General features: G+C 38.2%; 1 protein-coding gene across 1 annotated transcript in view; it reads right to left on the bottom strand.

The window, feature by feature from the left end:
- The window catches only part of EPRS1 (glutamyl-prolyl-tRNA synthetase 1), a 91,919-nt gene that overhangs the window by 33,587 nt on the left and 34,875 nt on the right, over positions 1–23,457 (bottom strand). Inside the window, exons 11-16 of the mRNA XM_017869928.1 lie at positions 18,371–18,481; positions 14,694–14,830; positions 13,602–13,809; positions 12,775–12,887; positions 8,341–8,458; positions 4,051–4,407 (exon numbers count right to left, since the gene is read on the bottom strand). Coding sequence (XP_017725417.1) covers positions 4,051–4,407; positions 8,341–8,458; positions 12,775–12,887; positions 13,602–13,809; positions 14,694–14,830; positions 18,371–18,481 — 1,044 coding nt within the window. The remainder of the gene's footprint in view (positions 1–4,050; positions 4,408–8,340; positions 8,459–12,774; positions 12,888–13,601; positions 13,810–14,693; positions 14,831–18,370; positions 18,482–23,457) is intronic.

The following is a 23,457-nucleotide window of genomic DNA, read 5'->3' as shown; positions in this document are numbered from 1 at the left end:
GGCTGGGCGCAGTGGCTCACACCTGTAATCCCAGCACTTTGGGAGGCCAAGGCGGGTGGATCACCTGAGGTCAGGAGGTCGAGACCAGCCTGACTAACATGGTAAAAACCCGTCTCCTACTAAAAACAAAATACAAAATTAGCCAGGCGTCATGGCGCACACCTGTAATCCCAGCTACTTGGGAGGCTAAGGCAGGAGAATTGCTTGAACCCGGGAGGAGGAAGTTGCAGTGAGCTGAAATCTCGCCATTGCACTCCAGCCTGGGCAACACAGCGAGACTCCATCTCAAAAAAAAAAAAAAAAAAATTCATTTACAAGGAACAGGTATACAGCCAGACCCAGCAGCTCAGGCTTATAATCCCAACACTTTGGGAGGTCAAGAAGGGAGGACGGCTTGAGTACAGAAGTTCAAGACCAGTCCTGTTAACACGGTGAAACCCCATCTCTATAAGCAATACAAAAATTAGCCAGGCCTAGTGGCATGTGCCTGAACTTCCAGCTACTTAGGAGACTGAGATGGGAGGATTGCTTGGGAGGGTGAGGCTGCAGTGAGCCATGATCGAGTCACTGCACTCCAGCCTGGGCAACAGAGCAAGACCCTGTCTCAAAAGAAAAAGAAAAGAAATTTGTTTTAAAGTGGCTTTAATTTTTAAAGTAACTTAATATTAAGCGTTATTATATCTTTAGTGTATTCTCTGTTATGCACCTCACACTATATCAACTTGATCCATTATTTTATGCAGCAACCCACTGAGCAGGAGAAAAAGAGTAAGAGGAGCAAAAGATGGTAGACTTGATGGACTTCAAGTTTTATTACTTGCTCGTCTTTTGCTTATACTTTGCCTTTATGCTTAAAAGTTATTTCATAGAAGCATCTATCTGATCCTGAAGCAGGAAAGAGAAGATTCAAAACAAAACAAAACAAAAAACTGAGCAAGAAAAGTCTAGTTGAAGCTGGTAACCTAAAACTTCAGCTGGTCACCTTCCTTACCTTTCAACATGACACAGTAAAATAACCACCTTTGTAGACAACTGAATGGTTAAGAGGCTTAGGCAAATTATTAATGTAAAACAAGCACAGACTTACTAAATAATGATAAACTAGTAAAACTATAACTCTCTAGTGCTTTCAATGGAATGCCCCACTGTCACCACCTCTCAAGGTAAATAACATGGGAATCAGTCAGTACTTTAATCTAGGCTTTGTAAATTTCAGGAAGTTACTTTCATATTCAGTTTCTCCTCTGTTGCTAAAACAAGCAAACAGAAAAAGTAGCATTCTTTGAATATTTTTGTACATGGCTCTTGGGAAGACTAAAAAGTGTATGGTACACAGTGCCAGATGCAGGCTAAATGCTAGTGCCATTCCTAATAACTGGGTTCATTCTTTAGAAGAGAAGAAACATTTACTACTACTAGCATTCAGAGAAAAAATACATGTAGTAGAGCAGGTCCTTGAAGAACACTGTTTTGTTTGATGTCATTTCATCATAACTTTGAAGAGGAAAAAAACGTTGACTCCCAGCCAAAGCCACTGTCTGTGTGGAACATGTGCATTCTCCCATGTCTGCATTGAGTTTTCTCTGGGAACTCCGGTTTCATTCCACATCCCAAAGCTGCACACATTAGGTGAACTGGTGAGTCTAAATGCTCCCGGTCTGAGTCTTGGTGTGTGTGAGTGTGCCCTGCAATGGAATGTCTTATCCAGGGCTGGTTCCTGCCCTGAGTCCTGAGCTGGCCACCCAAAACCCTGAACTGGAATAACTGAGTAAATAATTATCTTACTTGTCTTTATTAATCTTTCTTAAATGTATATACAGCTCACATCTGTTTCCATTAGAAGTGTTTGGGTCTTTATTTAGAGGTCTGTGTAATGCAAAAATAATAATTTTAGAAAGAAAAAGAAGACAAAATACTACAAAAGAAGAAGAAAAAACGAAGACCACAACAATAAAAAAACACAAGAAGTTTGTGTAATGTGATGTTTTTGGGATCAGAAATATGCCAAGGTAACTTAATTATTGTTTATCTCAATTAGCCTATTGTTGTTATACATCATTTTGCTTAAAGTCTCAGTTTCCAAGAACCTATGAACAACATTAAGACTTAATATATTTTGAAACACAGATATGGTATAAAGTAGGCAGCATTCAATAAATGTAAGTCAGACTAAACTGAAGTCAGATTTATTTCAGTATCACATTTATTAGTATTTAAATACCTAATAAATTACCTACCCAATTACCAAAGCAATTTAGATCTTTTTACCTTAAGCTGACTTTTCATAACCTCAACAGTGTTATTTTATGAAAGCATGATGTAACCCATTAACACTAAAGGATGGGTGATGGATTCATAGTTGACTGTTACTCCAAGTATAATGGTTTCTGCTGTTACTATTTCACCCATAATTAAGCTGACAAAAATTGGCACATAATCTCAATATATTCTACTTACAACGAAGAAATTTGAAGACCAAAGCCCTTCCCTTCAAATTACACCTAGAGAGGAGTACATATTTAGTTTCCAGCAGATACAGTGCAAAATGCTCCCAACCTCCCCATGAGGTAGGAAACATTACGAATTTATATCCTAAACTCATACATCCAGCAGCATTTATTCCTCGAAGCAAAGCTGTTTTAGATAATCATGGTTCTTCGGGATCTCAACAGGCTATTTAGGTTGGTGCAAAAGTAGTAACTGTGGTTTTTGCCATTAAAAGTAACAGTAAGAACCGCAATTACTTTTGCATCAACCTAACAAAGGCTTTCTCACAGTTCACAATGGAGTGACAGAAAAACATTAACTCCTGGGGCAAGACCTCAAAATGTGAGGTCAAATATTCATGATTGAAAGTATCTTAGGTGGCAGGGTTTCATGTCAGATGCTAGCAACTTATTGATGAGGTGAGGAACTTACTGAATTCTCCAGACTGAGCCTAGGACCCTGACAGGACAACAGATCTGACATTTTAGAACAAATCCCTTTGCTGCCACATAAGTCAAGCCTCGTGGTGTACCATACCTCTCTGTGTATGTGCCACAGCCTAAATTCTACAATTTTTTGCAGCTCATCAGAGGCTGAATTGTTTCTTGTTGCAGTACTATTTATCCGATCACATCTTAGAACTATGCTGCTGTTTGAGTAGAACTACCTACCTTCATTATTAAATATGATCTTTCACAGTCTATACAGATGCCATTCCCTTTGTCTCTTACTTACATCAAGTAAGTCCATTTCACACTAGGTGCCACACCCACTTGGCTAAATGTTTTGCCTAAGGACATACTGAAACAAGAATATAATTTATACGTCAGTCAAAATTTCATATAATTTGAAGGCCCTGCTATGAAAAGTTGGAGATAATCACAGGTCAAAAACCTCTTGACAATCCATTTGTTATTCCCTGAATACGCCTTGTACCTTCTGACCTCTACCTCTGCTGGTACTGTCTTCTACACTAGCAGTTCTCAAAGCATGGTGGTCCCTGGGACAGCAGCATCAGCATCACCTGAGAAACTTTCTAGAAATGTGTATTTTCCACATGCTCTGAATCTACTGAAGAAGAAAGTCAAGGGGCAGGGCCTAGCAATCCATGTTTTAGCAAGCCAGTAATTCTGGTGTACAGTAAAGCTTGAGAACCATGGTTCCACACTTAAGAGTGCCTTGTTCTGATCTTTTTTCCCCATAATGGCTGATTCTACTTCAGGATGATTTTAAATATCCTTTATAAATTGTTTCCGCCTTTGTTGCCACTTAAAAACACAAACCCTTCACATAGCAACTTACACATATCACAAAGGATTACAGTCACATCACACAAGAGTACAGGGAGTCTGTATGTTTCCTTCCCCAGTAAGCCACGCCTCAACTAGATTATGAGCTTCTTACATATATTTTCAGAGTCTGACACATAGCAGGTATCAATTAATGTTGATTATTACATCAAAATATGAGCAGTCTATGTTTTATAAGAAGATGAGTCTACCCTAAGCAGTTTGAATTCACACTTAGTGAAAATGTGGTCTTGACTTTCTCTAACATACTGACCTTAGGGGCTTTTTCAGCTTTTAGCTTACGAACCACCTCCCCTTGTGCAGCAACTTGATCATACAGAGATTTACTTTCCAGAATACTTGCTGACGAATTAGAAGAAATATTCTGTCCTATTTCAGCAGGAGGGTTTCCAGGTTTATATTCCTGGCCAGTTTTCTCCTTATATTCAGCTTTCAAAGACAAAAGCTGTTTTACAGCTGCATCTATATCTTCCTTTGGTGCTTTCTTGGCTTTTAATTCACGAACCACATCTCCTTGAACAGCCACTCTATTGTAAAGGACCAAGGAATCCTCAGATGTAGTACAATTATTCAGAGAAGGTGTTGGTCTTTCCTTAAAAGGAGCAGAGGTCTACCAAGAGAGAAAATCAAAAGTAAAATAATTAATTCATATTAAATGTTTTCCCATAAAATTATTTCAAACTGATTATTTTACAATGTTTCCAATTTAAAACAAAAACTTTAAACTTCAATCCCTTAAAAGCTTAAATGAATAATCTCATTCCTAAGTATTTATCCTAATGAAAATGACAGGAGTAAACACAGATAGAGGTACATACAAACTCACTGGAGCATTTTTACTATAGTAAAAACCTGAAAATGCCCTAAATCTTTGTCATTAGGGGACTAAAGAAATTATAACATATCCATCAGGTCTGAGACTAAATCACTGCTCTACCATATACTCACTGTGCAACTCTGAGTTAGTTATTTAAGCTGCTTCCTTACTATAAAAGGGGGATAACCATATTTAACCCATCAAGTTGATGGGAAAATAAAAAGTAATCTGTGTAAAGCTGTTAGTCACAAAGGCTGAGAAAAAGTGAGTATCAATAAGCATTAGCTATCACTATTAATTTTTTAAGAGATAAAATATAGCTAGATTGTTGATAAGGCAAGACCTCCATGAAATTCTGTGATATAATTGTAACTCATCATTGTGGAACAGTTTCATTTGTGTAAAATTATAAGTTTACAGGTATATATTTGTATATAAGTAAATGCAACAAATCTAGAGCTATGTTCACTAAAATCAACCGTGAAGAGTGAATATACTACTTTTTGCATGCTTTCTGCTGCCTACACTGCATTCTTCCCTACTGAAACCTTTCTAACATTAAAACTCAGTTCACATTATACCTTCCTTACACCTTTTTCCTTTAAATGATCTGCCACTTAATTTTTCAGAATAATCTTATCCATATTCACAGAGTCTTATGTACAAATTTCAAAAATTTTCATCTCTATTCCAGAATTCTGACCTGCTCCCAGACTCAGCATTTTCAATGACTTCAAGACATCTTTACCTAACCACCTAACAGGCATCTCAAGCTGTATCAGAGTTGCATTTTACACAGGGGTTAGGCTCTCAAGTGGGCATGTCAGTAAAGAAAACCCATCACTCAAAATCCCCCCCCATAATTCCTTAAATCACTCATAGTATTTTTAGTGAGGTTCTATATATACACTTATAAACTCTAACATGCATATATAAATGCATATTATACATTAAAGAATACAATTCATTAGTCACCCTATATCAAAAAAATATATTTGTTCAGCAACATTTTTTTTTTTTTTTTTTTTTTTGAGACAGAGTCTCACTCTGTCGCCAGACTGGAGTCCAGTGGCGTGATCTCAGCTCACTGCAATCTCTGCCTCCTGGATTCAAGCTATTATCATGCCTCAACCTCCAGAGTAGCAGGGATTACAGGCCTGCACTACCACACCCAGCTAATTTTTGTATTTTTAGTAGAGATGGGGTTTCACCATGTTGGCCAGGATGGTCTCAATCTCCTGGCCTCGTGATCTGTTTGCCATGGCCTCCCAAAGTGCTGGGATTACAGACTTGAGCCATCCCACCCGGCCTGTTCTGCTACATTTAATTTGCAACATAAATCATCACAATCATGGTTAGTAAATAGGGGAACATATGACTGAAACACACACACACAAACACTGCTTTGTGTGTGATTTTTCCCAATGTATTCAAGTTTTATGTCAAATAAAGAAGCATGCAGGAACAAGCTTTTCATAATTAAAGAGAAAACTTTAGAAATACATTGACAATCTGAAGAAAAACCCAAAAACCTTTTGTATAAGTGCCTTCCTTAAACGAGGATGGTGCTTAAAATACGTTTTTTACCGTCACATTAAGCCATCTGATGAAACAGTACATGGGGATGGAAACTTCAAAGACGTATTCTCATCTGCTAAAACTTAAAAATAAAAACAAACCCCAAAAAACTGACAAAGCAGGCAATACCCTGGATGAGAATTTAATTTTGATAGTATCAGCCTCTGTTGGAGACAAATATCCTCAAAGATCTACACATCACAGGGAAAAGCATTATTATTCTTCAGGTTTAAAGTTGCAAAGTATCTCTGACTGCAGTACTGGGTATAAGTGCCAGTCAACTGTACCTGAATTTTGAATTTCTATTCAAAAGTGTGCAGGTTTCAAAGCATGTCCACACTTTTTTTTTTACTTTCCTCCCACCAAGAAGGGGGGTGTCTGTGCACTCTCCTGAATCTGAGCAAGCTTGTTACTGATTTGAGCAACAGAGCATAGCAGAAATGATGCTATGTGAGACTTCCGAGGCTAAATCATAAAATGGAATGCTCCTTTTATCTCATGTACCGGACACTTACTTTTGGAGGCCTTAAATGACACTTAAGAAGTCTTATTACCCTGACACTGCCATGCTGGAGAGGCCACTTACAGCTATTCCAGTCAACTATTCCACGTGAGCTCCCAGCCAACACCAATATCAACTTGGCATCCAGGTGAGGAAACAATTTTAGAAGCCAGCCCAGGCCAGGCACAATGGCTCATGCCTGTAATCCCAGCACTTTGGGAGGCCGAGGTCGGTGGATCACCTGAAGTCAGGAGTTCAAGACCAGCCTGGCCAACATGGTAAAATCCCATCTCTACTAAAAATACAAAAAAAACTTAGCTGAGCATGGTGGTACATGCCTGTAGTCTGAGCTACTTGGGAGGCTGAGGCAGGAAAATCGCTTGAACCCGGGAGGTAGAGGTTACACTAAGAAGAGATCATACAACTGCACTCCAGTCTGGGCAATAGAGTGATACTCCACCTCAAAAACAATAAAATAAAATAAAAACAGAATACAGCCCAGTTGAGTCTTTGACAGCCCAGTTGAGTCTTTGATGACTGCTACCCAGCCACCATCTGACTGAAACCATATGATATACACAGGTTTTAGTGGTTTGCCTCAACTCTGTTTTTCTTGATAAATCAGCTGTTATTTTTAGTATGCGATTTCGCAGAACATGAAGTTTTTCAAGAACACATATTAATTTATAGCATAACATCAGTTATCTTTCTAGGATATGTAAAAAATGAGAGGCACAGGTGGGAACTGGGACCAATGAGGGAAGGGCAACCAAATTTCCCATCTCATGCTTACTCCATGAGTTACTCAATAATACACAGCAGCAATTTTCAAGGTGTGGTTCAATGATCCTAAGGGGTATATAAAACTCTTTTAAAGGCCATCTGCAAGGTCACAGCTATTTTCACTATATTAAGATATATTTTGTCTTTTTTGCTCTCATTTTCTTATGACTGTTCATGCAGGTTTTTAGAAGCTATTAAGTCAGGTATTAAAGAGCTCTGCAAAATTTAAAGCCATACCACTCAAACTAAAAGTTTTATTTTGGAAAATTTTTTTTAATAAAACTTTTTTTATGTTAACATGTAACTGGATTATTTTTACATGAATTAAATCCTTTTAGAACTTGTCAATTTTTAGTATGATAAATACTGATAAATACAACCCACATAAACAAATAATTTTAAGAATATAAGGGAGTCTGGCCAGGCACAGTGACTCACGCCTGTAATCCCAGCACTCTGGGAGGCCAAGGTGGGGAGATCATCTGAGGTCAGGCAGTTTGAGACCAGCCAGGCCAACAGGGCAAAACCCTGTCTCTACTAAAAATACAAAAATTAGCAAGGTGTCATGGTGCACACTTGTAATCCCACCTGCTCAGGAGGCTGAGGCATGAGAATTGTTTGAATCCGGGAGGCAGAGGTTGCAGTGAGCCCAGATCGCACCACAGCACTCCAGCCTTGGGCAACAGAGTGAGATTTTAAAATCTTACATGAAAGGATAACAACAAAATGCAAAGAGCAGATTTAACTGTCTACTTCAGTCTGCACAGTAAGAAAGATAATCATTTGTAAAGAAATATATTCTAAACTCTGGTATAGAAAGACCATTTATTTTTATAGACATATCTGTAAAAGTCATTACTTACCTCATTTTTTGTGGCTTCTACTTTGGTCTTTTCCTTTGACCCCGATGTTGGCATTTCCTTTGTGTGTCCATCAGGAATGTATATCAAAACGCATGGGGCTTCTTTGCAACTATATGGGCTAAAAAGAAAATAAAGGGACAAAATAGTTCATCTGAACAAAATTATCTGAACAGCAATAAACACTGAATTCCTAGATAAATTCAATGGCACTAAGTTAACGCTTTTCTTTCTTTTTTGAGACAGAGTCTCACTCTGTTGCCTAGGCTGGAGTGTGGTGATGTGATCTAAGCTCACTGCAACTTCCACCTCCTGCGTTCAAGTGATTTTCCTGCCTCAGCCTCCAAGTAGCTGGGATTACAGGCACACGCTACCACACTAATTTTTGTATTTTTAGTAGAGACAGGGTTTCACCACGTTGGTCAGCCTGGTCTTAAACTCCTAACCTCAAGTGATCCGGCCACCTCAGCCTCCCAAAGTGCTGGGATAACAGGTGTGAGCCACAGAGCCTGTCCAGTTAATGCTTTTTGAAGTATAAAATAGTCCATTCCCTTACTCAAATCAGAGGCTCTTCAGAGAAGTTCTACAAACAACAAATGCAAAAATAAAAATTGACAGTCCTGGCCGGGTGCGGTGGCTCACCCCTGTAATTCTGGCACTTTGCGAGGTCCAGGCGGGCGGACTGCCTGAGCTTAGGAGTTTGAGATCAGCCTGGGCAACACAGTGAAATCTCATCTCTACTAAAATACAAAAAATTAGCCAGGCATGGCGGCGGGTGCTTGTAGTCCCAGCTACTCGGGAGGCTGAGGCAGGAGAATCACCTGAACCCAGGAGGCGGAAGTTGCAGTGAGCCAAGATCATGCCACTGCACTCCGGCCTGGGTGACAGAGCGAGATTCTGCCTCCAAAGAAAAAAAAACAAACAAAACTGGTCGGCCGAGGTGGCCCATGCCTGTAATCCCAGCACTATGGGAAGCTGAAGCAGGTGGATTACGTGAGGTCAGGAGTTCGAGACTAGCCTGGCCAACATGGTGAAACCCTGTCTCTACTAAAAAAAAAAATACAAAAAAATTAGCTGGGCATGGTGGTAGGCGCCTGTAATCCCAGCTACTTGGGAGGTTGGGGCAGGAGAATCGCTTGAACCCAGGAGGTGGAGACCACAAAGAGCTGAGGCTGCACCATTGCACCCCAGCCTGGGCAACAAGAGCGAAACTCTGCCACAATGAAAAAAAAAAAGAAAAAATAAATTGACAGTCCTTATTATAAACTTCCAATCTATGAACTTTCATCCATATGAACAAACTAAGCCCAGGGCAAAATTACATCTGCTATGCCTGCCACTAGAAAGGGCATTAGTGAATGTTAATGATACTCTTGACTTCAAGAAAATTTGTCTACATACCACACCTAATCTGCTTATAAGCAGAAACATTTCTGTAAAACGTTTATTTATTTTAAATATTTAAGGGTGGGTATGGTGGGTCACATCTGTAAACCCAGCACTTTGGGAGGCCAAGGCAGATGGATCTCTTAAGCCGAGGAGTTCAAGACTAGCCTGGGAAACATGGTGAAACCCTGTCTCTACAAAAAATACACAAATTAGATGGGTGTGGTGGTACATGCCTGTAGCCCCAGCTACTCAGGAGAGACTGAGGTGGGAGGATCACCTGAGCCTGGGGACGTCACGCCGCTGCACTCAAGTCTAGGTGAGAGTGAGACCCTATCTCTTAAAAAAATAATAACAATTTATAAGAATTTCTCAATTCCAAAGGATAATTAGCAAAATTCTATTGCCACTTTTTGGCAATTATGAATAATGCAGCTGTAAACATTCACATACACATTTCTGTGTGAATGTGCTCTTTTCCTTTGGCAAATACGCAGGAATGGAATTGATGGGTCAAATGGTAACTCCGTGTTTAATTTTTGGAGGAATCATCCAACTGTTTTCCAAAGTAGCTGAACCATTCTGCAACCCTACCAGAAATACATATGGGCTCCAATTTCTCCACATTTCTAACCCTTGTTACTGTCTTTTTTTATTTCAGCCATCCTAGTGGTATGCAATGATATTTCATTATCATTTTGATCTGAATTTCCCTAACAACTAATGATGCTGAGCATCTTTTCATGTGCTTACATTTGTACATCTGCTTGGAAAAATGTCTATTTAAATCCATTGTTAATTGGGTTCTCTTCTAGATACAAGTCCTTTTACAGACATATGTGCAAATATTTTCTCCCATTCTGTGACCTGTGTTTTCACTGTCTTTGAAACACAAAATATGTTAATCTTGACAAAGTCCAGTTTATTTTTTTTTCTTTGGTTGCTTGTGATTTAAGTGTTATATCCAAAACAGCATTGCCGAGGTTACAAAGAGTTACATTCACGTTTTCTTCTAAGAGTCTTATAGTTTTAGCTCTTACATTTAGGTGTTTGATAAATACTGAGTTAAATTTTGTATATGATACAAACTGTACCCAACTTCACTCTTTCGTGTGTAGCTGTTCAGTTCTTCGTGTGTAGCTGTTCAGTTTTCAACTATTTGTTGAGAAGTTCAAAAACTTTCTAAGAATAAAATGAGAATCCACTCTGTTATTTTAGTTGGTGGTACTACCACCACTACGAAATACTTAAGGAGGGCTTAGTAAGTATCAGGCACTGTGCTACACTGTATGCATGCATGAGCTTATTTGACTAAAGGAAATGCTATATTATAATGAATAAGGTTACTCATATGATGAAAAAGCCACAAGGCCATTCCAGGAAAAGGCATCAAGCTCTTTAGAAAAGCCCCAGGCAATTTGGTACATATGTTAAACAGAAGGGATAAGGGAGAGAAAACTCCAACAGGTATGGCTCAAGATACGCCATAACATGAAAAATCTTGCACGTCAAACTAAACAGTTTAGCTTTTACCCTCAAACTAACAACATTTTTTTTTTGTTTGTTTTGAGAGAGTCTTGCTCTGTCACCAAGGCTGGAGTGTGCTGGTGCAATTATAGTTCACTGTAACTTTGAACTCGTGGGCTCAAGCAATACTCCTGTCTCACCCGCTTGAGCAGTGAGGATTACAGGTGTGTACCACCATGCCTGGTTAATTCTTTATTTATAATTTTTTGTAGAGATGGGGTCTCACTATGTTACCCAGGCTGGTCTTGAACTCCTGGCCTCAAGTAATCCTCTTGCCTCAGTCTTGCAAAGTGCTGGGATTATAGACATAAGTCATAGTGCCTGGCCAACTAATAGAGAGTTTTTAACAGTACAGAAATGTGATAAAACCGTTACTCTTAAATTTTCAGACTGGTGGGCATGTGAAAACTGAATAGGAAAATAGGAAAAGGATGAAATTGGAGGCAAGAAGATACTTGAGAGCCTATTTTTGCAATCAAGGAAGCAATGCTATAGCCTGAAAAAAGGCAGAGCAGTGGATTCACAGAGATGGACTAGGCAGGCAACACAAACAACAGAGTTTGCTGACTGAAAAAAGGGATGAAGGGGAAGAATAAATCAGAGACGACACCTAGATCCTGGAATTTCGAACACGTTGAGTTTGAAATGCTTGAAAGAATCTATTCAGAGATATCTAAAAGGCAGTTAGATTCACAAGACTAAATCTCAGAAGAGGCATTTTGACTACACAGTTACAGAGATATCGCTTAGAAAAATAGTAGAGACAAACAGAAAAGAAATAAAGGGACAAAAATTTACAAAGTTCTCCTTCTAATAATCCTATTATTTCACGGTTAAGCCCTGTTTGTACCATTTATCTAGTGAAAATACACTACAAAGAAAAAGATAATGGTAATAATTTTCACCCAAAGATAGGTAATATATAGTACTGAAATTTTGTTCTTTATACTTGGCTACAAGAAAGTTAATTACAAGTTGGTTTAGTTTCAGAAATGAATAATTTATCAATGTTCAACGAGCATGTTGTTTCAAAGATCATTTGTTAAAATAAATTACTTAAGGCCAGGCGCGGTGGCTCACGCCTGCAATCCCAGCACTTTGGGAGGCCGAGACGGAGAGATCACGAGGTCAGGAGATCGAGACCATCCTGGTTAACACAGTAAAACCCCGTCTCTACCAAAAATACAAAAAAATTAGCTGTTGTGGTGGCGGATGCTTGTAGTCCCAGCTACTCAGGAGGCTGAGGCAGGAGAATGGTGTGAACCCGGGAGGCGGAGCTTGCAGTGAGCTGAGATCGCGCCACTGCACTCCAGCCTGGGTGACAGAGTGAGACTCCGTCTCAAAAAATAAATAAATAATTACTTTAAGTCTAAAATGTTAAATACAAAACAAAGAAAACTGAGAAAGAGACTGAGAAAGAAAACTGTCAGGTACGTTATTTTAGTGAAAGTTCAATTTCTAAAATATCACTCACTATAATAACTTTAAGCATTTTCATTTAGATGTTCAGTTACATTTACTTACCTAACAGGTTCATAAGGTTGATCACATATGAAGAATCCTCTTCTCTGGAGTTGTATAATATCTCCTTTTTTCAAATCCTTAAGGCAGGGATCCCCTAGCATTAGTTCCTCATGCTATAAAGATGATATAAAACCAAAGTACACTTTCTCAAAATCAGAATAGTAAAACAACTCTAAAATGCAAGCAGTTTCCACTAACTAAAATATTCCCATTTTAAACAGATATGCTAAGAAGCTCACTACTTGAGGACACACAATGAAATGGTGAAGTGTTAAAATAAATGACAATTCATCACATTTTTAAAAGTAAACATTCATAAACTGGCCTCAAAAAACATTTTAAATAACTTGACTGGCATTCCTGAAGAAATAATTTTCCTGCTATAAATATGAAATATGATGCAAGGAGCACGTAATAGACTTAGCTGAAAGGCATGCTGGCGTAGCGCTTAAACACAAGGGTCAGATTTGAATCCCAACTCTACTATTTACTGTTTGTCCTCAGGTAAGTTAATTAACCTCACTGTGCTTCAGTTTCTATCATTTATAAAATGGAAACATTACTTACATCTTTTTTTAATTTTTATTTTTTGGTAGAGCCTGTTGCCCAGGCTGGTCTTGAACTCCTGAGCTCAAGCAATCCACCCACCTTGGCCTCCCAAAGTGCTAGGATTATAGGCATGAGCCACCATGCTCAATCAATTTACATCTTTTGATTTAAATAAAATTCTACATATCTTATCCATTTTATCTGAGGATCTGAAATATATAAAATTTAATTCTAAAGAAAAATTTAAAAGATGAAATACGGTTTCTTTGGAAGGTTACCTTACTGTTCTTGTTGACATACTGCTTAAAATCCTCATCTTTTCCTAGCACTGGCTTTGTGATCAAGTGCTCATAAGTGACACAGATTGCTGGAACAGGAAGAGCATGTGTAGTTTCTGCAAGCCAAGTGATCTTAGTGGTTTTCTTGTAGTCTTTGTTTTCCAAATTCAGCTTTGCATCAAGAGATATGATTTTTCCATCTGTATTTCTAAATAAAAGATTAAAAGTATTCAAAGAAATATTAACCACAGCTGCCATAAATTCACTTTATTCTATAATAATTATTTTATATTATTGAAAAATAATTGTTTATTTTTGTAAATAAATGGATAAGAAAATTTTCTTTGGAAAATTCCAAATTAAACATTTATTTGAGCTTCTAATATGCCAGACATATACTGGTTAATACATAAATACACCATAATCACTGCCATTGTGGTACTAATAATCAACTAGAGAACAGATTCACATATAATTGATGAGGAACATGTAAATATTTATTAACTTAAAGTCACCTGCATTAAGCATTATAAAATCTGAATTACTATGTTTAAAAACATTTGGCAGTTACTTGCAATCATATGTAATAACAGTGCAATTAAGATTTCCGAGTTTGCATAAATCAATCTTCAGCATACTATGTTTCATTTACAGAATCTGAAGATCAAATTCGTAAGTTTAGCACATTATAGTAACTAGAAAGTCAAGTTCATTATTAACCAATTTTAAAGTAAATTTTAGTATAAAGATTATCTTATACATATAAATTCTGTCTAAAAGATCCCCATGTCAGGCAACTGTATAGAGTCCCTTTTCATCATGTAATTTCTCACTAAAGCATTACAACTATTTTTTATATCCAGATGTTGTAATTTTCATCACCACAAATAAAAGACATCTTGATAGCCTGTTAATAAACTGAAGCGTATATGGAAAAAAACTTAATTTGTGTCCAGAATTTGCAGTAGCTACGTCTGGCAGATTTACCAGTCAGCAACATGTATAGGTCTGAATTTGATAATGTTTAATAAGTAAATACAAATAAAATGCTTTTCTCCCATGTTTATTTGAAAACAAACAAGAAGTTCTTACTTGTGTATTTTTGTAATGTTGAGGTTGCCCCAATTTATAAATGTAACCATCTCACCCTCTGAAAAAGTCTCTGCATCAGCACCTTCAACAAAAACTTTGGGACTATACCACACAGGCTTCAAGCCAACCTCAGGATTCTGATTGACAAAGAAAAGCAGAGTGTCTGTTGAAACAACAATTTATTTAACCCAGTATGCAAATTTATAAATTCATTCTATTCTTTAACCACACAAAAGTCTTCTGTGTTACTAAACTGTTAGCAGTTCATTGCTGTATTAGGAAGAAAATGCTTTACTCTTTCTCCATCTATGTATTTTAACATAAACGTATTCCCAATTCTGTTCTTACCATTTAAACAATACATACTTGGCCTCAGTAGAAATTAACAGTTTGAATTCCAGCTCTGTCACATCAGATCAGCAACCTGACCACTAATATTAATGAAATTAGATAAGGTAGCCTGCCCCTAAGATTACTTCCAGCCTAAAATAATCATTCATTGATTTCATAGCTAAGACAGTATAATTTATCTCTTAGTATCTCTTCAACTAGAATCTGCTCCCTATCCTTAGAATGTCACTGCTTCACCAGGTGCGGTGGCTCACACCTGTAATCCCAGCACTTTGGGAGGACGAGGTGGGCAGAGCACGAGGTCAGGAGATTGAGACCATCCTGGCTAACATGGTGAAAACCTGTCTCTACTAAAAATACAAAAAGTTAACAGGGCATGGTGGCACATGCCTGTAGTCCCAGCTACTTGGGAGGCTGAGGCAGGAGAATCACTTGAACCTGGGAGGCAGAGGCTGCAGTGAGCCGAGACTGCACCATGGCACTCCAGCCTGGGCGACAGAGCGAGACTCTGTCCCAAAAAAATAAATAAATAAAAGATTCTCACTGCTTCTGCGGCAAAAGAGGAAATAAGTCATTCTTGACTAGTGGCTATGGGACATTATAGGACAACAGATGCCACCTGGAGGAAATTATGGGCCTTTCAGATTTTAGAAGACAAACTTTAAAGAAAGTATTATCTATATAGATATAGATAAGTAAATTTTCTGCCTTTCCAGTGTGCATGATATGGGAAGAAAAGAGATGAGGATAATAAAAGTGCCATAATTTCAGTTTTACTTGGCAGAATTTTTTTTTAAAAGTGCAAGAAGGCCTTTTCAAATAAACATTAACCAGCATGTGTTTAACAATTGTTCAATGAATTCACCAATGCATTTGAGAAAAATCAGTATGTTTTAACAGCAGATAACATATTAAGCTTAGAATAGAATACTAACAGGTTAAATATAAAACACTTTGCGAGGGAAATGTTATATGAAAATTCCACAGAGCAAACTGAGTAATCCAGTCACAATTTAAGAGTGTGCTTCCTTAACAATTAGTTCTTATTTTTAGCAATGAGCAGTACTTAGTGATTTAATTTTTTAAATTTTATTTGAGGTAGGGTCTTGCTCAGTCACCCAGGCTGCAATGCAGTGGTATAGTTATAGCTTACCGCAGCCTTGAACTCCTGAGCTCAAGTGATCCACCTACCTCTGAGATTACAAGCAGGAACCATAATGCCTGGCTAATTTTTTTATTTTTCGTAGAGACAGAGTCTTGCTACGTTGACCAAGCTGGCCTCGAACTCCTGGCCTCAAATGATCTTCCCACCTCCACCTCTCAAAGTGCTAGGATTACAGGCATGAGCCCCCAGCCTAGTAATTTAATCTAACCTATCTGACTACAACTGTCATTTTAAAAAACAAGCACTCTTCAAAACTTTTATTCTCATGATTCAAATTTTAAAATATTCAGTATGCTTCAGATTTATGCTAACTGTACAGTAGGTGATATGGCAGATCAGATACTACTACTTACCTGGTCAAAACAATCAGATGTAAAGAAAGGCAAACCCAAATCAATCAAGTAAACACACACCCCAAATCTTATTAGGATTCAAATCTTTCAAATTAAAAAGTAGCTAATGACATACATGGGGAGACAATCAATCATATAAGGCTACAATTCAGAATATGTATAGCTCTTTGCAATGCATATCATCTTATATGTAGGTTAGTTTACCAACATAGTTATAAGCTTGGTTACTAGTATATGAGTTAGTCTGTGAACGTAATTTTCAGTATATAATAACGTTTTTTATAGACAACTTGTAAAAGCTGAAATAAAAGAACTCTTTCACCAGCCTAGACAACATGGTGAAACCCTGTCTCTACAAACACCAGCCTGGGCAACATGGTGTAACCCTGTCTCTACAAAAATGTACAAAAATGAGCCAGGTGTGGTGGCATGAACCTGTAGTCCCAGATATTCAGGATGCTGAGGTGGAAGGATCACTTGAGCCCAAGATAGAGGATGCAGTGAGCTGAGATCATGCACCAGAGCAAGGATCATCTCAAAATTAAAAACAAAACAAACAAACAAAAAAACTTGTTTTACTTCAAAATTGTCAATTAAGCAGTCATGAGAATCTGGGATGACCATGGCTTAACAAAGAAGTACTCTATGGTACTTGTATTTAAGATTTCTATTCAGGGCGGGGCACAGTGGCTCATGCCTGCAATCCCAGTATTTTGGGAGGACGAGGCAAGCAGATCCTTTGAGGCCAGGAGTTCAAGACCAGCCTGGCCGCCAACATGGCAAAACCCCATCTCTACTAAAAATCCAAAAATTGCCAGGTGTAGTGGTGCACACCTGTAATGCCAGCTACTCAGGAGGCTAATGCATGAGAATCACTCGAACCCAGGAGGCAGAAGTTGCAGTGAGCCAGAATCATGCCACTGCACTCCAGCCTGGGCCACAAAGCGCAACTGTCTCAAAAAAAAACAAGAAAAAAAAATTCTATTCAGAATTTAGATGGACACTTCACTTATACTTTCCAAACAGAGGAAATGGCAGTGTAAGAGACTCTGAAGTCAAGCTGTGATTCCACAACAGTAGGTGTAATGTTTTGGCTTAAAGACAAAGGTGACAGTGAATACCCTAGTTAATAGAGAATGCGCCTCAGATTCCATATAAAGATAGGAGTTTGAATTATAACTCATCTTTCAGAATTACTCTAGGAAGAGATAAATTCTTATTACACACTAATATGCTAACTCTATAGAATAAAAAATAAGCACCAACTGGGCATAACAGTTCTGTGTGATGTACTGTGGATTGTTACTAAAATAAACTTCTTTAAGGCAAAAAATCCACAAAAAGTTTTACTTCAATTAGTGTCAAATCCCGACAAACAATGTTGAAGAGAAAATCATCTTGGCTGGGCGCAGTGGCTCACGCCTGTAATTCCAGCACTTTGGGAGGCTGACACAAGCAGATCATGACGTCAGGAGATTGAGACCAACCTGGCCAACATGGTGAAACCCCGTCTCTACTAAAAATGCAAACATTAGCTAGGCGTGGTGGCGGGTACCTGTAATCCCAGCTACTCAGGAGGCTGAGGCAGGAGAATCGCTTGAACTCGGGAGGCGGAGGTTGCAGTGAGCCGAGATCGCCCCACTGTACTCCAGCCTAGAGCTACAGCGAGACTCCGTCTCAAAAAAAAGAAAAAGAAAAAAAAAAATCATCTCAAAATCATGCCATTGCCATGAAAGCACATTTTCCTTTTTATTTCCTGCTCCTTCTTTTAGCAGAGAGAAACACATTGGTGAAACTGTAAGAGTGACCTTTGGGTGTTTGGCTACTTCTTTCATCTCCTCCTGAGCTTCAGGTACATTCACTGGGATCACTTCTTTCTTCAGTAATGCAACATATCGTGGAGCCACTGGGTCAATAACCTGCAACAAATACATCCTCATGTTAAAACACTGAGATATCTTATAGAGCACTATAAATAAAATAAATAATAGCACAGGAATACTAACTGGCATTTTTGTTACTGCATTTACTAATTTTTTTTCATCTGTTAACTCTTTTCTGATATTTACCATCAAGCAGAAAAAAGAGAAACAACTGTAAACCAAGACTACACGAAGGATTTAGACTTCCTTCACAAGAATAGCTACTGGCAGGCGAAAAGAAATCAATTAAAGAATAATATTAGAGTTATTTTGAAAATAATTTTAAGATCTGATATTAGAAGGTAAGGAAAAGTTATCCAGTGGGGTTGTATCTTAATCCTAAAGGTAAATGTGATATTTAATTTTATAGCTTGGAGAAGTCCATTTTAAGAGAATACAGATATTTTTGTTTCAGTATTGTTTTCTTTAATCAGCGTTAGGGTAACACATCACCGTCAAAAGCAGAATAGCATTCGGTCACTATAATAAGGCAATTCTATAGATTAAAAGTATAAATGGTATTTCTACTATATGCTATATATAGAGGTCACTATATATAGACCAATATATTCTCAGTATATTCCCAGTACCTAGGCTAGGGCCTGTCTCATATAGGTTATCAATAAATATTTGCAGATTGACTGAATAAATGGTCATACACATTATGCTCTAACCTACTCTACTTCTAAATCAGTAGTAGCATCCCCTTCTGGAGCTGATGTATTTTTCTCACTTCACAGTTCAGTGTAAAATTAGTCATGATGACCAATCACAAGAGCAATGTTTAGACACTATATATAAAGCACATGTGAGAAAAATGTATATGAAAGCAGAGTCAAAGAGCCAAGTAATACAAGTTATTTTTTCTCATTAGAAGAATGCAGAAAATGGTGGTGTAATTAAATTTGTTTTTATTTTCCATTGTTACCATTATTGGGTCGGTTTTTTTGTCAGTGTTGAAGATAGTTTTTAGCTTCTGAAAAGAATATCATGGAAATTCTGAATGAACTCAGAGAGGAAGCCATCGTCAGAGAGGTCATTCATGCAAAGTTTGAAAAGCTATTTAACTTCTCCTCATCTGCTAATCCTCATCTGTTTATATTTCATGCTAATACTAAATCAGTACCAGCCTTTCTCAAGTTTACTGTTTCATTCCTTCCTCAAGGCTTAAAGGTCATTCTTATCAGTTAAGGATTTCCCCTTTCAGCTTCTACTGGGCTGGAATAATCAAAGATTTAATTCATGACTGGCTACTCAGCTCAGCATTTAAGTCAGTAAGATACAATTTCTTTAAAAAAGCTGAAACAAGACAACCCTGCCAGAGAAACTTAGTTCATTGCAGCTGCTTCCTCAGCTGACAAAAGGAACAGAAGAATGTTTCCTATACTTGACTAATTTTAATCATCACTTGGGGCAGTTGTCATCACAGATTCTGAGACAACTTACCACTGAAAAAATTATAATTTTAATGGTCTGAAGTAAATTTCAGAAATCTAATTTTTAACAAGCATTCCATAGGATGGTTAGGATCAGGCATATTTGGGAAACTTGGATTAAAAGACTTAAAAGGTATTTTAGCTCTAAAATATGCAATTCTAAAATCTCTGGATCAGTGGTTTTCAAATTACTCCAAAGCGTCCTAAAGATTTCAAAGAGGTGCCCTGGTAGCACTAAGTGGAGGTGGAAGGACCAGAGGGCCTCCTGATCCCCTTCACATACTTCAACCAGAACAGCTATGTTTTTGTTTTATTTATTGGGGTTTAATTTTCAAGAAAACTTTCACTGGAAGGAAGTCTCCTTATTTGCGGAGTGGTGAGAGAAGTCTCCACATACTTTATTAGCTGGGAACAGATGCAAGGGGGTTGAGATGAGAGTTCGGGAAAACTATATTATACTACTGAAATACACACATTTTAAAACTAAAGCAGTCAATAAGGGTTCATAGAGATTGATAACAGCTCTCAAATGAACATCTTAAACCTGTGACTCTTCTGCCTTGACTGAAAAGTTAAAATCTTAACACTTAAGTAAAAGCAAGAAGAAAATTAGTGAGGCTAATGCAAAGTAAGCTCTTGAAATGTCTCCTACTACTATCAAGGAAAAAACTATTTATAGATATATTCCATTTAACTATGATACAGAAAAATAAAGTACTAAATTCCTATCAAGATGAAAACTCAGGCTAAGAAAAAAAGGATCACAGTATTGTCGAAGGGATACTGTGATAACTAATCACACGTCTCCTTTCCCGTCATCCATTTCTCCCTTTTCTTTACCATGTACAGTTCACTCCTAAAATAAGGCTCTTTCTCCAAAGAATCATGCAAACAAATCTAGCTATTTTTTTTTAAACAGAAGCTGCTTAAAAAAAAAAAAAAAAAAAAAAAAAGCTAAGTTAGTTAAGAGTAGGAGAATGTCCAAAGAATGATGATTTAGCTCTGCAAGTAACATTTAACTTCACAACTCCATGGCGCTAAATTTTGTTAACCGATACTTCACTTAAATCTTGCCTGCAGAGCTTGAGAAGAAAGACAGAGCAAGCTAGAAAACAACAAAGCAGTAATTAGAGGTTGAGAGTGCCATGAACTCTAAATAAGAGGGATATGTACCTTAAGAGTTGAAGGGAATGGGTTTCAGTGTATGAAGACATCATGAAAGTCAGCAATAGAAACAAAAAGTAATGATCAGAATGATTTCCTTTTCACTACCAGTTGTCTAAAAACAATACTACGTTTTAAAGACAGTGTTTAATGACTAAAGATCTCGCAAGATTTAGGAGAAAAAAAGCAGACCGAAAATACTCATCAACTTTCACCCTTTCCCAACTGCCCACTTAAAAGAAATAAAAGGTTTTGTTTTGTTTAAAGGCACAAATCCAGAAGGATTAATACAATAAAAGAAGAGAAGGCTGGGCACGATGGCTCACGCCTGTAATCCCAGTACTTTGGGAGGCCGAAGTGGGCGGATCGCCTGAGGTCAGGAGTTCGAGACCAGCCTGACCAACATGGTGAAACCCTGTCTCTACTAAAAATACAAAATTAGCCAGGCATGGTGGCAGGCACATGTAATCCCAGCTACTTGGGAGGCTGAGGCAGGAGAATTGCTTGAACCCAGGAAGTGGAGGTTGAAGTGAGCCGAGATTGCACCACTGTACTCTAGCCTGGGCGACAGAGCGAGACTCCATCTTGAAAAAAAAGAAAAAAGAAGAGATAACAGCAACAAAATTCTGGAAGCTGAAAACATAGAAGCATCCCCTCTCCACTCCATATAACCAGGCAACAGCCTCTCCTCTACCTTGACAAAAGAATGGAAGTTTACTCTGTGAATAAGAGGGTATCTAGATCCTGGCAGATACCAAAAAGAGCCAAAGGAAAGGGTACTGCACGAGAGACAAGAGGAATAAGCGAATGTATGATAGTAGATGTATAAAACCCTCAGCAGTCTTCTCCCATTTGACTCCAAAACCTGGCAGCCAGATCTTCACACTTCAGGAAGGCGATTCAATGAAGCCCCTCTGGGAAAACTGCCTAATCCTTGAGAAAAGATATAAAATTACTGACATGGAATTTCTCCAACAAACTAGCCCAGCCAGATCATTGCATAGTGAAGCTCAGTTGAAAGCCCAACTCTCATTCTTCAGGCTTCCAATCACTCTTTATTTCCCCACATTAAACATAAGCAGATAACCAAGGCTCTAACCAGACATCTGAGAAATACCTTTAATGTGAAAGAAACCAAAATAAACAAACTGGGGAGAAGAGACACTACTCTGTAAAAAACCCTACTAATAATACCATGAAATAAGAATAGAAAGTTATTTTGAAAATTCAGAGAAGAGAAACATTGGAACTATAATAGCATAAATAAAATTCAACAGAAAGGTGGGAAGATAAAAATTAAGTAGATCTGTGATAAACCAAAAGACAAGAAGGAAAATAAGACAGAAAACAAAACGAGGGTACCAGTCCAGGAGGCCCAGCATCTTCCCAAGAAGAGTTCCAGAGAGAAGAAATATGTAATAGAGAAGAAAGAAAAAGAATTCAAAGCCAGGCACAGTGGCACACACCTGTAATCCCAGCACTTTGGGAGGCCGAGGCGGGTGGATCACGAGCTCAGGAGTTCAAGACCAGCTTGGCCAAGATGGTGAAACCTCGTCTATACTAAAGCTACAAAACTTAGCCAGGTGTGGTGGCAGGCACCTGTAATCCCAGCTACTCAGGAGGCTGAGGCAGTAGAATCGCTTGAACCCGGGCAGCAGAGGTTGCAGTGAGCCAAAATCGTGCCACTGCACTCCAGCCTGGGCGACAGAATGAGACTCCATCTCAGAAAAAAAATAAAACAAAAGAGAAAAGAAAAGACAAGAGAAAGAAAATAAATGACAGAAAGGGAAAGGGAAAGGGAGAGAATTCAAGAAAATTTCCCAGAACTGAAGGAATGAGTTTCCAGACTGGAAGCCATATGTTCTTCCAATGGATGTGGATGGAAACAGACCCTCACCATGGCCTATCATCACAAAATTTCAAACAAAAAACACAGGTCAGACACAAGGTTTCAAAAATTTTCTTCATCCCATGCTCCCCTTGTCAGGGAGCTACCAGAGGTATAGAGTAGGACTGAGTGTCCAAAGAATGATGTATTACCTTCAGGAAAACAAGAAGGTAATATAAAAAAAAGAAGATCCAAGAATGGGGCAATGTTCTGTAATGTCCATTACAGAACAAAAGCAAAGGGAATCCCTAGGAAGATGAAGAGACCTCGGAAGATAGCTGTGCCTCAGAAGCCAATGGGCCATGAATCCAAATCAGGTTACAGAGCAGCACAGAAGCCTCTGGCAGAGATGTCTCCAAAATGAAACTCAAAGTACACCTAAGGCATCTGAGTATCTTGGTGGGAAATTTCCACATCTTGTGGAGACAGAAAAGTATGCAGGGGTGCTGGGCGTGGTGGCTCATGCCTGTAATCCCAGAACTTTG

Source organism: Rhinopithecus bieti, unplaced genomic scaffold, assembly GCF_001698545.2.
Source record: "Rhinopithecus bieti isolate Rb0 unplaced genomic scaffold, ASM169854v2 scaffold_1673, whole genome shotgun sequence".
Lineage (NCBI taxonomy): Eukaryota > Metazoa > Chordata > Mammalia > Primates > Cercopithecidae > Rhinopithecus > Rhinopithecus bieti.
This window is presented reverse-complemented; position numbering and strand designations above follow the sequence as displayed.